At 46.5% G+C, this 16,703-nt stretch overlaps 1 protein-coding gene across 1 annotated transcript; it reads right to left on the bottom strand.

Moving 5' to 3' along the window:
- Positions 1-14,097: 14,097 nt before the first annotated feature.
- On the bottom strand, positions 14,098-16,703 carry wfikkn2b (WAP, follistatin/kazal, immunoglobulin, kunitz and netrin domain containing 2b; the record flags this gene model as incomplete). The annotated part of the gene is made up of 2 exons (XM_080516775.1): positions 14,098-15,636; positions 16,518-16,703. 2 exons carry the CDS (start codon positions 16,701-16,703, stop codon positions 14,098-14,100), a joined length of 1,725 nt encoding a protein of 574 aa, XP_080372901.1.

The raw sequence follows: 16,703 nt of genomic DNA, 5'->3' as shown, positions 1-16,703 counted from the left end.
TATTTTGGCGACGTCAGTTTCTTTTCTGAGTCGACTGAATGACTCATTGACGTTATGTTGAGGTTGTCGTTATTTTCAGCACTAAATGTGTGATCTTGTAAAAAAAAAATTTAAATTTAGAGGTTACATAGCAATATTTACCCTCTCTGGACAAACTCGAGATGAAACTGGACTGTATGTGGCCCTAAAGTAAAATTGGTTTTAATTTCTCTGAGCACTGTTGTCATGTAAACGGACACCCAAAACGCCACAAAAGTTAGTTTTTTTTCCCCCTCTTGAAAATGTTGTCATGCCAACAGGTCGTTGAAATGATTCTCCGTTGCCTTACATTGTGACCGTCTGACTCCGGGAAGTGCATCTGTGCTCATTTAACTCACATTGATGGCCCTTCTCATTCGTTCGTCCTTCCAACGCTCAAATCTGCTGGCCTGACTCAATTCAGAGGTTTGGAGCTGATCGACGCCCAAGTTAGCAGTTTTATAAAGGCAATTATTTTCTCAGGAATTCGGCTGATGTGAGTCTGAACGCCCACACGCAGCACAGTCGGAGCAACTTTACGGCTTCGCGGATTCAAAGTGCAGCAGCAGCAGCAGCCGATCTGTGTTCCTACACTCGCCTCGCCAACTCTGTCAACAGGTCTTTACAGCTGGAAAAAAAAAAAAAAAAACAACAACAAGCCGTTAAACCTGACTTTTAGCAGTAAAAGCATAACCTCCCCCCTCCCGGCTCCCGCTGCTCCTCTGAGCCCTCGTGCGTCGGCCGTGCTGTGCGAGCGATCAAGAGCGGCAACCTCGGCGTATTTCGGTCGCATTAAAGAAGGTCGTGCTGATGTGGAGAAACAGAAGTCTAATTACCGCGTGGGATCGGAGGAATAATGAGAGCGTGCGCCAGAGACGCAGCGGGAGAGGGGAAGTAGATGCCGAGGCCTCTTTTGTTCAGAGTCGGGGAGAGTCGGCGTTAACCAGCAGTCTAATAAGCTGGAGAAGGTGTCGAAACTGAAAAGGTAGAATTTGTTTGTTTTTATGTTTTTTTTTTCTCTCCCTCCTCACTGCCTCTTTTCTTGGATTCCTTTTGTGTGTTTAAAAAAAAAGAATAAGAAAGAAAGTGATTTGTTTTCGTGACGTTAACTGAAAACCTCCCTCGTGGTTCAATCAGCATCATCCTTTCTATTGATTCTAATCAGACTTGATGCCGTCAGTGTAAACACTCTTTCTCCAAAGGTCCCAATCCCGGCTCTGACATAAGCAGACGTCACGCCGTTTACGTTGGCAGGGATTGTTCCCAGCTCGGAGGAAAATCAAATCTAGCCCCTAAGCACCCCCCCAAAAAAAGCCTTCAAACACACACAACACGTGTTCCCCCTCTTCCTCCGTAAGCCTCAAGACAAACCCTAATATAGCCGAGCGGGAAGAAGGAGGGAGTTGAGTGAGTCATCCGGATCAATTGTGTGTGTTTCCACATTCAGGGTGAATTCAGGTGTGAGCAGAAACACTAACGTGTCTGAATCAACAGGTTTCAAAGGATTTCTGCTGGTGTGCTCAACCCCCTACCACCCCCACCACCTCCACTTCACCGAACCTGTTCCTCCAGCCACACCACCAGAATCATGATCACATTCGCTGATGACGCCGTCCTCTTAGGACTGATATCGAACCACGTCTGACAAGATGTACAGACATGAACCTCTTCATCATAAAGCACCACGACGCAGTCGTTTCTCTGTGCTTTTAACAGAGAGTGACCCAGCATGTCTGTGAATCTGTGTACAAGGTGCTTACTTGTACATTCCTCCTGCTGTGTGGCCACTTGATTTCATTCCTGACCGAATAACAAGCGTTTGCGACTGACAAGCTTGTGAGCGACATCGCCAGCGTACGTTTCCTGCCACTCACTGCACCAGCACCTGCATAACGGGAGACATTTTAACGTCTCCGATGAAGAAAGACAGTCTGAAGGTACTTTTGACTATTGTACTCTTCTCTGTGCTTATGGTTGTATTACAAAAGGACAGTACCTTCTAGTGGCCTGACGTGCAAACTGCATCGTTCACTGGTCAACATCAGTCATTGTAACAGTGTTTTAAGTGATATTAGCAGTAGTATCAGATTCAAAGTGTTACTTTATGAAGCATTCTTCACAACCCCGGCTGTTCACAGCTTCCACCAGCTGTCCTTGGTGAGGCGCAGACGTAAAGATGTGTTTTCTGTATATTTTTCCCCTCTTCTGAACACATTCATGAAGGACTGAGCGGCTCATCTGTCACAGATAGTGATCAGGAATAATAAAGTCCAAACGTGCAGAGACTCGTACGAGAACATAATGTACCAGGAGCCTGTATGTTTACAGAGTCGTCGGCATCAGCTGTGGAGCAGCTGGAGTGAAGACCCGGGAGATTTGCATTTTACAGGCAGAGGAACAAGAATTTAGCTCGAGGTTAAGGTAAGAGGGAGGGGGGGGAGAGAAAAGAGGGAGAGAGAGACACAAGATTCATATCGGCAGCTTCCCCGGAGACAAACTTCAAACCTTGAGACGGCGAGATGAGGAACATGAAAAGGCAGTGACTCATCTCATTTCAACACCGTCTCCATTTGTATTCATGCCGAGCCGTCTGTGGATTCACGACTCGGCTCCTCGGCGGGTTCATCGCCGTCGGTGCCGAGGCTTTCCCAGTCAAGTGGATGTGCTGCATCACCGCAGCTCTCTGGGGCGGGGGGGGCGTTGGAGGTGGATGGGGGGGGGGGGGCGGTCGGACACGAGTGGAGGAAAAAAACTGTTGTGGCATCAGTTCAGGCCATACATAACAGAGCAGACTCTCTTCAGATGAGTCTCTGTGGACGCTTGTTGTTTTACATAACCTCGCTGATAAAGCTGTTCAGGAAGGCCAGGACGGGGGGGGGGGTGGAAAAAGTGAACTTTGGCCCCTCCACCCTCATACTGCCTTCACTTCCTGTAAATAATAAAAACTGTAATATTAAAGGTATTAAAACGGCACTTTCTACAGGCTGAGCAGGGCCTCTAGACGGCTGGCTAATAAAGCGGGGGCCACGTTAAAGCTCTCATAACGCCACAAACCAAAGTCACAGTCAAAGGCGGGGGGCCCCTGGACCTCTGACCCTAAACCCCCACCCCAGAAGCACAAACAGTGCTTTAGGTGGCAGCAGTGAGTCTCTTTAGTTCTACTCTCTCCACTTGAATAGTTTGCCGTTTTTATTTTTTTGGTTTCTTTGGGGTTTTATTTGCTTGTTTATTGCAAAGACCCTCTTTATTCTTCTTTCAGCTAGGATTGATAGCTCATCCTCTCAAAGGTCGATTCATTGTCCCCCCCCAACAGGCAATTTATAATACAGCCAACAGTAAAAAACAAACAAAAAAAAAACCAATAAAAAAAACATCCATACAATACACGCATTGACAAACTCATTTACAATGAATGGAATTTGGAACAAAAGAGTTCTTGTTGGATCCGTACGTAGGCAGACTGAACCAATGGTACTGAATGTTTTCATCCAACAAAATAAAACATGAAACTCTTTGAAGAAACGCAGGATTCTTGGAGGAACCCCCATGATCTAATGCTTTGTATTATTGAGTCACAGTAAGAAGATCAATTCTGTGCAAAAAGCACATCTGTGGTGACTTTCCTATTGTTTTTTTTTATCAATAATGCTGCAAAGAATAGATAAATAAATAAAATCATATTGAAAGACGTCACAAATTACATGTCCAATTTTGTGGAAGTGTGTGTGTGTGTGCGCACACAGAAACAGAAACGTGAGCCTGAACACAGTGTCCCCTGGTATAGTTTTCCTGGGACGTGTCCAACCCGGAGAGACGCCTACAGGGATGGACACCTCCTGTCCTGTCACAACCTCCTTCTGGGCCAAACCTAATCCCCCCCCCCCCACCAGTGGCCTGGCTTCACGCCGACACCCACCCAATGTCCTTGGTTCGTCCGACTTCCTCCAAGTCTTTTTGTGGTCACGATCACTTTCCCTCCACCCAGTAGCTCCTCTTTCCCCGTTTCATCCCCGTATCCTGTGGAATCCGACGACTTCGGTCATTTGGGGTGAACGTCACCTCCTGCGCCAGGCCAACGGGGGGCGGCGCCATGGGGCACCAAGACAAAACGGAACCCAAACCCGCTGAAACACATTTGCACTCCGAAGCACAGTACAGACACGTGCGTCGAGCATTTTTTTTTTTTTAGCTCAGCAGAGTCCAGCACTATGTGGTGACTGGACTCTCCTACAAAATACTGCAACTTTTTCAAAAATAAAGGTGGACGCTGCACCATTTTTGTTGTCTCTGCACTTGAAGGTAAAAAAAAAAAAAAAAAACCAGAAGACTCTGCAAATCATGTTTGACACAAAATTGGTTGATTGTCTTCTTGAATTTTGACTCACTAAGGTTCTTTTTTTTTTTTTTTAACCTTGTGTTTCTCTGTAATTAACCAAAAGAAGGTTTGTTCAATGTCACCTGTGGCCATGGTGACAAGAGTAAACAACAACCTGCTGATTTTTGTTCAAATTCATAAGAAAATCAAATAGATTTCACTCATTTGTGATTACTTCATGTCATTTTCGCATTGTTCTCCAGAGTAAAAGTGAAATTGTTAGTCTCAGCTAGAATATATCCGGTGAAATTGATGTGTGTGCCTGCAGTCGTTGCAGACAACTGCCCCTTCCATTTTGTGTTTTTCAGCGTAATCCCATCCGCTTTGACGGGCCAATTTTTTTGCTTTTTTTCTGCAGTTTATTGTGAAAATGATTGGCTGAATGGTTAATGAAAGTCAAAGCACACTATCCCCAAATGGTTCACGTGTGTTTAAACCCAAGCTCATGTTTTGAGGTGCTCTTTGTGCCTTGCTTCTTAAAGAGGCAGGCACACCGAATTTTAGCCACCTGTTGTGAACTCCAACCACAACATGTCTACAAGCCTTTTCCTCTCCGGGGCTGATGAAAATACACGACAACCTTTCTGCTGGTTGCTTCCATCCAGTTCTTCTTACTAACTCTGTCGGCCCACTCGCACATTTCCATTCAACGCCGCTGCCAACGCATCCGTCTTCCATATTGTTTTATCCAATTCAGGGTCACAGGGTGCCGGAGCCGAGCTGATGGAGAGAAAACCTATCGCAGTGATTGATTGACCTCAAACAAATAGGTTCTTCGGGAGACTTAAATGAAGGGTTTGCTTATTGTCTGTACAATGTTTTGTACAATCATATTTAAAAGCGACAAGTGACCGACACGAGCTTGGCTGGAAGTGACAAGTTGTGGCCTCACGAGAAAAAACATATCAGCCCTAATTGGGTTGAGCAACACAAGGCTCTTAACAGGCGCTAATCGAGCTTAAAACAAGCTCAAAATAGACTCAAAACACTGTAAGCATTGTAAATATTACTGCTGTTCTTCTCCCATTTGGGTCTCTTGTACTTGCCTCTATATATATGCCTCGTCTATTCTCTCGTGTGCCAGTACCCAACTATATTTAACTAATCGATGACTGAAGTTCCCCATGTGGGATTATTAAAGTCTCATTTAATTCAATCTAATCCAAAACAAGCTTTAATAAAATCGTCTCCAGGCAGGTTTCAATCAGGCTCCATTCAAATCAGTGGGTGAAGTTGATGAAGCATCAACAGGTGTCTGTTCTATGACGCGTGAACTCCACCGACACACAAAGTAAAAACAATGATCAATTGTGATATAAAGTTGATATACGACATGAAGCTGAATAGATTGACGGTCACAGATGGGGGGGGGGGGGGGGGGGGAATTGAGCTCGGCTGATATCACACATGAAGAGAAAAGTGGCGGAACAAGAGGAGAAGAGCTGGACGGGTTTTTTTTTTTTAGGGGGAATCTGGGTTTAAGAGCTTTGCTCCGCGTTAACGGGAGCGCATCATTTGGACAGAGACGACGAGGAGAACTTAATGAAGTCCTCTGTGGACACAGAGACGAGAGATTTTACAGTCTGGAGGCTGGAGACACTCTTCCTAATTGTGTTTTGACAAAAACTGAAACGTCTCAAAACTCTTTCTCCTCATTAGGACGGGGCAATTTGCCCTCCGTAAAACTTGTGTCAATTCACTCTGGAAAGCCTTTATTTCATTTTTACAGCTAATCAGTTGTGCTGTATTACAGCTTTAAAGACCCTGTTTACTCCGAAATGTGAACGTTGTTGTAACGACAGTTTAAAGTTCGCAATGTGCAATGACGCCTGTGCAGGAATGAAGATTATTTTCTTCTTATTGTCGTGGATAGTGCCAGTTATCGAATTAAATCAGATGAATAAATGAATAAAAGGAACAAATGGGAACACAAAGTTTGATACTTTAATGCAAGACTGTGGCACATTTACGCAAAAGTTTTCAACGGAAAACTTTCGTTTTGTTTAGATTTTTTTTGGCGTCCGTTTAAACGACAGCGATGCAACTTTTTGAAAACGCCCCAACTCCGTCCTCTGTATTTATAGACTCAACGTTTCAAGTGAAAACGCGTCATTTTCGCGTCGGAAAAATGTCGCGTTTCCACGGCAACGCTTTCGAAATGATGTTCATTCGCATACATGACTGCACTGTAATAAATTGAGCTCAAATATATATATATATATATATATATATATATGTATATGTATATATAAACAGGAGCCACTGCACTCAAACAACTCTTGTAGCTTTGAACAGTAATCCCGTTCATCCAGTCTCCGTCAATCCCCAAACAAACTTTTCTTTATGCAATTAACAAACGCTGCCTTACATCATGAATTATGTCACACGGATTTAGATTTGCAGTGGATCCACTGTGCCGGGACAAAAATACACGGATTTTTTTTGCTTTTCTTTTTTAGTCAGTGGGAGTTTACTCTGCGCCGCGCCGCTAATCTGATGCTAAATCGGCCTCTTTGCGTGTGACTTCCGTGTTTACATTGCTGCCACGCCGCTAACGAGAAGCGTGGAAAGAGGCTCAGCGTGCAGACGTCCCCGGTAGACCCCATATCGATCTGAAACACACACACACACACACACACACACACACACACACACACACACACACACACACACACACACACACACACACACACACACACACACACACACACACACACACACACACACACTTTGTGGTCTGAGTGATTAAAGCAGATTGCATAATGCATGCAGCAGAAGCGGGGCAGTGGAGATTTAGACCAACAGCCCGCCTCTCTCTCTCTCTCTCTCTCTCTCTCTCTCTGTCTCTCTCTCTGTGTGATGAAGGGATTGCATAAGAAAGGAGAAGGGATGGATTCGGGTCAGGGTGGGAGCCACTGTGAGTGATTAGAACAGACGGGTGTGTGTGTGTGTGTGTTGGTGGGGGGTGGGGGAGGGGGGGCTTCCAGCCTGTTGACTTACCCCCCCTTCACTGCTGTTCTATTTCATGACGAGGCTGCATGTCGGTGGAAACAGAAACGGAGGAGTGGGCGAGCTGCAGCTGATTTGTTATGAGGCTGATTCACGTGAATATCGGCGCTCAGATGCTGAAACGTAGAAAAAGTAGAACAACAGGTCATCATTTGGAACGCAGAACGCGAAAATCCCACCATTCTTTATGAGACATTATGTCTTTATGAGATAAAGCAGGTTTACCATAACACGTACCAATATCTCATCTGTATCGTGTCGGCCTCATATCTGTACTGGACCGATATCGGTATGGTATTGGTATTATATTGTATCTATATTATTGTATCAGTATCACATTGACATCATATTGGTATCATATCTGTATCAGTACCGGTATGGTATCTGTATCGTAACCCTACTTTATAACCTCACTGTATCACCAGTGATCTTGGTAAATACTATAATTTCAGAGATATATTGGAGGAATTAAGAAGAAAAACTGTGTCATATCATGTCTGTTACACTTCGTCGTCACCTCATGCCATATGTCGTCCACCCATTGATACATCCAGCACCAGAGGAAGTAAAGCAGCCCTGAAGCATAATGATACCTCTGCCATGTTTTACCATATATATGGTCCAGACATCTAGACATGGATTTCCAGAGAAAGCAAAGCAACTTCGCAGGATGATGGTGTTGTGATCATGTTGCACCATAGGTAGTCTGGAAATGTATCCGCCCACTGCTGTAAACGGAAAAGAAGCCTTGCAGCATGATGGTACCTCCACCGTGTGCACCTGAAGTAATATAGACATTTATACATCCAGTTCCAGGGAAAGCAGAGCAACCCCACTATACCACATTACCTCCACCATGTTCTGCTATTTATACTCAAGACAATATGCATCCAGTACCAAAGGAAGCAACGCAGCCCGGCTGCATCATGGTGCCTCCACCATGTTTCACCCTCGGTAAGCTAGATGTTTATACATTGTGTTCCAGAGGAATCAAAGCATTACAGCATGATAGTGCTCAGCTGGACTTGTGTTTATAACCTCCATAAAGTGCCCTGTAAACAAACTGCTTCCCTATAAACTCATGTTGTGAAAATAGACGAAGGAAGGACACGGCATAGTGACTATCTTGCCACAAACATCGACAAGTGCTGAGTTCGCCATGTGTGTATTTATATTACTTTTTATTGAGACCAAGTCTTCCTTACAAACTGTTCATGTCTTCCACGGACCACAACGAGAGACCTCTCGTTACATTGACGGGTGTGGACTGATCTCAGGCACAGTATTTGACAAATGAATGAAAGCGAACGGGATGTTCTTTAACGGGATTGAAACACAACCGTGCATGACTTTTATATGTTGCCCATCATTCATTACATAAGTGCAGCGGCAGCAGGAACAGAACGGACGTGACCTCGGGCTCAGTAACCGGTTGTGAAAAGCCTAATCTGGCAGCCGGATTGGAGACAGCAGCCTGCAGTCTATTTGACTAGCTCCCCTTTAGTGTCTTCATTACATGGTCAATTATCCGGGCCTTAGATAACGGCACTTTCCCCACCAGAGGACGATAAAACTCAAGCGGAGGTAGAGACACTTCCGCCGAACGTGTTCCTGCATTGCGGGTGTAATAAGACTTTGACGACGAGCCGCTGGCTTCCAAAGTTGTCCAAATGTGTCTGTGGGGAATTCGCAGAACGGATGAGGAAAGTGAACTGGGGCTGTGAAGCCAACGTCCTGTGACACTGTGCTGCAGGATGGATGCTGGAGCTGCTGACTTTCATGAGCTCGTGCCGCCCTCTGGTGGAGATGAATGAGCATGAGCTCTGGAAGGGGACTTCTGAGGGGATCGTTGAAGGATCTGGACCTGCTGAGTCATTTATTGGGAAGGATTTTCCAGCATGGAGGCTCGCTTGTCTGAAATGTGACCCACGATACATTTGACACGTCATTCGGTACTATAGGCAACCCAGCAGCATGATGGTTCCGCCACTATGCTTCACCATGTGGAGGCTGGACATGTGTATACATCCTGCGCCAAAGACAAATAAGCAAAGTATGCTTGTCTTTTATCCATGAGTTACAGACTTAATTCACAAAAGAGATCAGAGTCGATCCCTCTGTGGAAATAAATGTGATTCAAATTCTGATCAATTCTCTCAAGGGGGCAAAGATTAGGATCACAAGGATATTCTAATGATTGATGATCAATACACATTTAGTAAAGTTTTGATCCATTTTGTGATAAAAAAAAAACAAAAAAACAAATTACAACAAGTGTCTGCAGACAGACTCCAGTCAACACCAGAGGAGGCTGTTGTTCACTCAGATTTCAGTCATATAACCTCAAACAGTCTGGACTCCCACTGTGGTGCGTTCAAGGGTCCTTCTCACAGGAGCTCTTGTTGGAGTGGAAGTGGAAGGTTTCACCCCTTTGTGTTGGGTTTGAGTCACAATTCATTGCAGGTCACGTCCAAACCCGCTGAGTGTTCTGACACCTTCCCTCTGAAATGTCTTGACTGTTTTTCGATGTTATTGTTTCTTTGTTCTGTCCCATGCCTCTAGTACCAGAGGCAGCAGATGAGGGTTTTTCCAGTAGGCTAGTTAATTTGATGAGTTCAATTAAGCCGTTAAACATCGGTAATTTCAAAACGACCAATATGGAAAATGTCAAAAACCCCACATGTTTTTATTCCGGTGACACCAAATCAAACACGGATTGTTTTTTCAGACAAGAGTCAGTCACAATCAACCAACAAGGGCTTGAGTAAATGAGTAATTATTGGTGTTTTATAGACCGAACGTTGTATTTACACACTCATGAGTGTCTGTCCTCCCTGGGGAGGCATCAAGCAATTGTTGTCCAAATGAAATCGCCATTCCAATTTATCGGCGAAGGACTGAGGCTATCGTCTGGCAAGTGAGAGTTCAAGTGAGTTCAGAGGAAGCAGTGCTTGTGTTGAATTTATGTGCAAGTCAGTGTGGTGTCCCCCGAAAGACAAGAAAACACGGCGTGCTGGTTGAGGCCCCGCCGCTCAAGCCAACCACGGCGAGCGATTCAGGGAAGTGACGGCGTGCGCCTTCGGAGCAGATACCACCTACCGGCTCGGGGCCTTTCAGCCGCGGCTGCCACGGGGATGATCTACTGCCACGGGGAGCCCGTTCACCTCCACTCAATGCGTGTGAGTAGCTACTGTATCTCTTCAATAGACGTTCCCGATGATATGACCATAACAGATGCAGGTCATGAATCAGAGGTCCAGAAGAACCACCCGGCTCGCTGATCTGTTCCACAGGTGCGACCGTCCGATCTCCTCTGGATACACAACATGAGCAGAGATACACAGAGAGTAGAGGGAGTCCAAGCAGCTCAACCCCCCCCCCCCCCCCCCCCCCACTTCCCCCCACCCCTCCCACCCCACCTCGGAGAGCTTCGCACGGACCACACCGACGACTCGTGCGAACCGAGCTCGTGAACGCAGTGACCCCGTCGATTTCGAGACGGTAGAGGAGGGAGGGGAGGAAACAACGTGCGAGCACAACATATCAAAGCATAACTCTCGCGCCCGTTCACGCAAATTAGAAAAGGCATCAAAGTCCCGCGAGCGCACACAAAAAAAAACTACAAAATACGGACCACACATGTTTTGAATATGCTGAAATTTAATTGTGAGTGCTCTTGTAGGCCCTCGGAACATGCATTGAAGTGGTTAAATGTGCTTTTTTTTTTTTTTTTTTAATAGACACAGGTTGGATGGGGTGGAAAAAAATATTTGAGGGTGTTTGCGGTTGTTCTGTTTTCAGATACTTTAACAGTTGAACTCGTTCCCTCAGCTGAACCGCCGGTCGTACCTGGAAATGTTTTTGGTCCGGGTCCAGCTGACATCAGAGGGACGGCGGCGAGCGCAAATACACTGATGAGGAAAACATTATGGCCACCCCCGACGCTTCGCATCACCAAGACTCAGACCAGGACGGCACATGTTTCGGGTCCAGTCGAAAACCATTATCAACGCTTTGAAAAGTGTCGTTGACTGGAACAAACTAATATCACAACCATTCTACAGATTTAGTTCAAGCGAAAGCTTTTTTCACCTTTTAGTTTCAGACAAGTTTTGCGATTTTGAAAATGATGTAGTTTTCATGTTGGACTACTAGTAGGGGCTGTTTATTTAAAAAAAAATAATTATGAAACCACACGTTCAAACATGCGCAAAGAACGATACGCTATAAGCATTACCGATGGGAGTACACAGATATTCGTATAGACAGAAAACAAAGTTGGATATTTATCAGTGACTCTAAACTATAAAATTACAAAGTCCCGGGAGAATTGGGACTCGTGACACTCTGGAGGCCGCCATTGTTGTTATTGTCCATCTTGTCACACATGAACAGAGTCGGAGCAAATCGTACTGATTCTATTATTTAGATGTAAGGTTGAATCTTTATGTTTATTGAACTACTTTATTATGTTTACACACAAGACAAATTTTCAAAAAGACTCTTCACTCTTGGATAAAAAGGGATTTTTAAGTCAAATGTGTGTGTGTGTGTGTGTGTGTGTGTGTGTGTGTGTGTGTGTGTGTGTGTGTGTGTGTGTGTGTGTGTGTGTGTGTGTGTGTGTGTGTGTGTGTGTGTGTGTGTGTGTGTGTGTGTGTGTGTGTGTGTGTGTGTGTGTGTGTGTGTGTGTGTGTGTGTGTGTGCGTGTGTGTGTGTGGGGGGGGACTAACAAAATGAAACAATTGATAATGGAAAAACATGCAAAAGTGCCCAAAAAAACCAACAAACATTTTTTTTAAATGGCTAAAATATAAAAAATTGGCTCCAAAAAATGCAGGAAAAAGAGGAATGAAACCGCTAAAATCAGGTACAAAAACAGGCCAAATGTAATGAAGTGTTCACTACTCTGAGCAGTAATTAAAATTACATGTATCAAAACTATACATGAAACTTTAGAAGCTGTGTTCACCTCATTTGAAAGTTTCAATGTGTTTTGAAGCTCCGGTTACAGCGGATTTGGTGGAAAGTCACAAAAGAGACTCTTTTGGTCTCAAAGGTCGGAGACCTCTGCTCTAAACTTTGCTCCTTTCAGAGTCAGTAAAACCTCTTCCCTCATCTCCCCGTGGCCTTCATCGGGTCGTCGTTATCAAGTCTACTTACTTGGATTCATTGTCTACGATGAGACGGTGACGGTCTCGCAGTGAGAGGGTGAACAAACCAGCGTGTTTAAACCAACGCAAAAACTTGTCAACTCATTTTCTTTGTTGAACTGGAAGGAGAGCTTATTGTGAGCCCTTGACGTGGTCTCTTTTTCTGACGTTGCACCACCACCACTGCTCCTGAACGACCCCGGGTCCTTTTTCGTTATTTATTTGTTCATCCTTGTTGGACTGAACCCTCACAGGTCGGTGCCGTCCAGCTCTCGCTGCTCTTTCTCGTATGTGAGTGAGCGAAGCGTCCTGAGGGTCTGTTTATGATCTGATGGGAGCGAGATGAGCAAACCGTGCTCTCGCCGTGGATATAAAAGCCGTAAAGTGCCTGCCAAGCCAAACAAGTGTTGTTGGGCTTGCGGACTTTGTTTATATCGCTTTGCGACGTGATCCAAGGTGCTGCAGATCTAATGTCTCTCTGCTCCGGAGCCTCGACAGCTGCTGAAGTGCAGGTCGGAGCTCCCTGGTGGTTTGTTGTTTTGTTTTGTTTTGGTTTTTTTCTACTTTGCCAGTAAAGCGAGAGAGAGAGAGAGAGAGAGAGAGAGAGAGAGAGACGCTGCACGCTGGTTGATCTCCCGCCTCCTGGATGGGAGAAACAGAATCTCATCTGGGGAGTGGAACACCCTCGTCGAAGCCCACCAAGGCCTGTTCCTAGTAACCCAAGTCAGACGCCTGCTGGCACGGCATGAAACACATAACTCTCGCATGGGAGTGGATCTGAGGTTTACAGCCTGGGAATCTTACCCAATTACGCCTGACCGTGGAGGCAAGGCGAGATTGCATTGTTCTTTTCTTTACAATGCCACGGAGTCTTTTTGTGCAATGGATTGGTACTGTTTGTTTTGTGGAGGGCCTTTTATCACGTTCTGTCCGATGAGCCTCACAGGTACAATAAACGCCCCCCCCCCCACCCCTCCAAAAGAAAATGAAGCATGGTGCCCCGACATATCGACTTTATAAAGAAAAAAACTCAGTGCACCGCAGATGTAAACAAAACAAAGATGGTAAAAGTTTATTTTTCTTCACACATTATACAAAATATCACTTCAGGTTCTACAAACGTGAGGTACGGAAACAAAGACAAAAGCTTACATGACAATAAATAGCCAAGAAGTGTGAAATAAGTAGAAAATAAATGACTGGTTGTGCGTTTAACGTAGAGGAAAAGGTAAAGCAAGTACATGAGGCTTCGGGGGGGGAAGAGGCAGCTGATGAGAGGAGGTCGTGTACATGAGTGTCAAACTCTGCTGGTGGCGGAGGGCACAAAGGCAGACGAGGATCTGGGGGGAGGGGGGGGGGGGGTTGTGCTGGAAGTCTTTGGGGAAACGAATCATGTCAACATTTTAAAACCACAACAAATGCATCAAACGCAACGTGAAAACTCTCAGGAAATCCAAGCTTTACAGTTCAGAAGACGCCGCTCTCTTGTAGTTGCAGTCGACTCGGCTTCCTGTTCAGACGACGACGACGCCGACGACCCCGTCGCTACTGAGGACTGTTGGTGATGGCGTTGAGAATGTCACATGTGTTCTTCGAGACGACCTCTTTCAGTTTCCGAACCCGACGCGGGCTGGAGGCGCCCACGTAGCTCTCGGGCTTCAGGACGGCCATGCCGTCGTTGACGTTGCCCATGATGATGACCTGGCCCTCGGCGGCCGCGCCGGTGATGTTGGGGCAGGGGCAGTTCCAGTCCATGTTGAGGAACGTGACCTCCAGGGGTTCCTTGCCAAAGAAGCGGAGGCCCATCTTCTCGTCCTTGAGGATCTCCTCCACCGTCACCAGCGCGTGGCCCGAATCCTTGTCCTCCGTCAGCTCCGTCATGCGGCCGAGCACGACGAAGTCGCTCCGGCAGAAGCTGGTCACCATCTTTCCTCGGGGCTTGCAGGCCTTGCAGTGATGGTTCTTGGGGTATGGGCACATCTCCTCGCAGGCTTCCTTTGACTCAAAGTTGTTGTCGTTGCCTTCGCAACCTCCGTAGATGAAGGACTGGCACTGCCGTAGGGTGCTGCTGTAGGCCCACCGCGGGTCGTATGCCTTACAGGGCCCCTGCAAGTTGGGGAGCCCGCAGGGGCCCGCCAGCTCGGGGCCGCAGCACTGCATGCAGTCCTCGTACGTGTCAAACGCTTTCCTGGCCTGCTGGCTGGTGTTGTAGCTGAGGCAGTGCGTGAAGGAGAAGCAGTTGTTGGTTTTGGGTTCGTAATACCAGCTGACTCTCTCCATCTCGCTCCCGCAGTCCTCCGGATTGTCCAGGGGTTTCTGGCACTCTTCCGGCGGGCAGCGGGTCAGGTTCTTGGGCTCCGGCGCTTTCAGTACTTCAGTGGGGAGGACAGTGAGCGGGTGGCTGGCCTGCACCGAGCCGGACGGGTTCCGGGCCCTGCAGGTGTAGACCCCCGAATCCTGCGGCTGGGCGTTGTAGATGACCAGCAGACCGATGTTGGTGACCACCATGTTCCCCCGCACCTGATTGGGCCTCATGATGGCCCTCTCCACCCCGTCAGGAAGCTGCTTCTCCCAGGTGACCTCGGGCCGCGGACGCCCCGTGACGTCGCACAGGAAGCTGGCCGTGTCGCCCACGCTCACCGTCTGGGGGGCGGGGCCGCCGACCAGCACGGGCGGCTGGGGCTCGGTGGGCGGCGGGACCGTGGACTGGAGGGGGGCGGTGGTGGAGCGGAAGGTGGTGGCCTGAGGCATCGAGGGGCTGGTGTTGGGCCAGGTGAGGTGGAAACGGCACGTGACCACGGACAGGGTGATGCCCTTGGAGCACGCCTCGGCGTCCATGTAGCACTTGTTGTAGTAGGTCATGCCGTCGGAGGCGCAGGTGAAGTGCGGCTCCCTCTCGCAGCGGTCCCGGCACTTGCACACCGGCTGGCCGTCCCAGATGTCGCACTCGGAGCCCTGCTGGGTGCACAGGAAGCTGGCGCACGTCGCCTCCTTGGTGCCCTTCTTGCCGTCCGCAGAGCGAGCCGCCACGCAGCTCCGATTCCCGCAAACATTCTGGCAGCACTTCTCAAAGGTCTCGCACTCCTGGAGGAGGAACAGAGGGAGACGTTTACAGAGGAGAATGAACCAGTAATGACTGTAACATTACAATATTCAAGTTTTTTTTTTTTTTAAACAATGGAGTGCAAAGAACTTTGCAAGCTTTTCTTTGAACTGCTCTGAACAATATTTACATTTCAAGCACATTTCTTTTCAACAAACAAATATAAATAAGCAATTTATTGACTTATTTTATTTACTGGTGAGAAAAAAAGCAACATAAAAACTTTAATACCTGTAGGTGTACTCAGTCGCCACTTTGTTATTAACCTTTTATTAGGGAAATGATCACATTCACTAACTTCCTCTTCAAAGTAAGGTAAAGTTGTGTTGGATAATATTGTAGATCAAGCTTGTGTCAGAATTCTAGAATATGGTTAAGAGATGATGCTGTGTTTTCATAATCCGAACAATCAGCAGTCATATACATTGGTGTGATAAAATACTGATATTGTAACTTGTATGTGCACAAATACATCATATTGTAGGACCACAGTACTCAGTCGTGTATCTAATGTCTAATGTCTCTAAAATTAGAGACATTTTTTATGATATGAGACATGAAATATGTGTCATTTTATCAAAATGTTCATATTTTCTGACTGAAAAGACTTTCAAATAGTCGGTTCGACAACAACATATCGGTTCAATGAAGGATTGACGTTAAAAGAAGATTAAGTTGAGTAAACTTGAGTTTTATGCCACAAATTAACATTAAAGTACTGGTACCAATAAATACGAGTTAATTCAAGTATTTGTGATTTATGACTTAAACAGCTGCATGTGAAACGCATGTCCTGAAAACATGAAGATATTTACAATGATTTGCAAACGTATTTGTTGAAAGAAGGGCGCTGCGACTTTACCTGGTCAGATTCACACTCTCGGATGCAGGTGCTCATGGCGTCCACCCACAGGTTGGGGTTCACGTCATTGGGGCAAACTCCCGCGTGTGAGTAGATGATGTGGGGCCGAACTCCGACCTGCAGCCCCATCCACGCGAGCGCGAGCGCCAGGAACCAGATCCAGCGAGGGAACAGCATCCACCACAT

Source organism: Blennius ocellaris (assembly GCF_963422515.1).
Source record: "Blennius ocellaris genome assembly, chromosome: 21".
Lineage (NCBI taxonomy): Eukaryota > Metazoa > Chordata > Actinopteri > Blenniiformes > Blenniidae > Blennius > Blennius ocellaris.
Note: the sequence above shows the minus strand (reverse complement) of the source record. Positions and strands in the feature narration are given on the sequence as shown.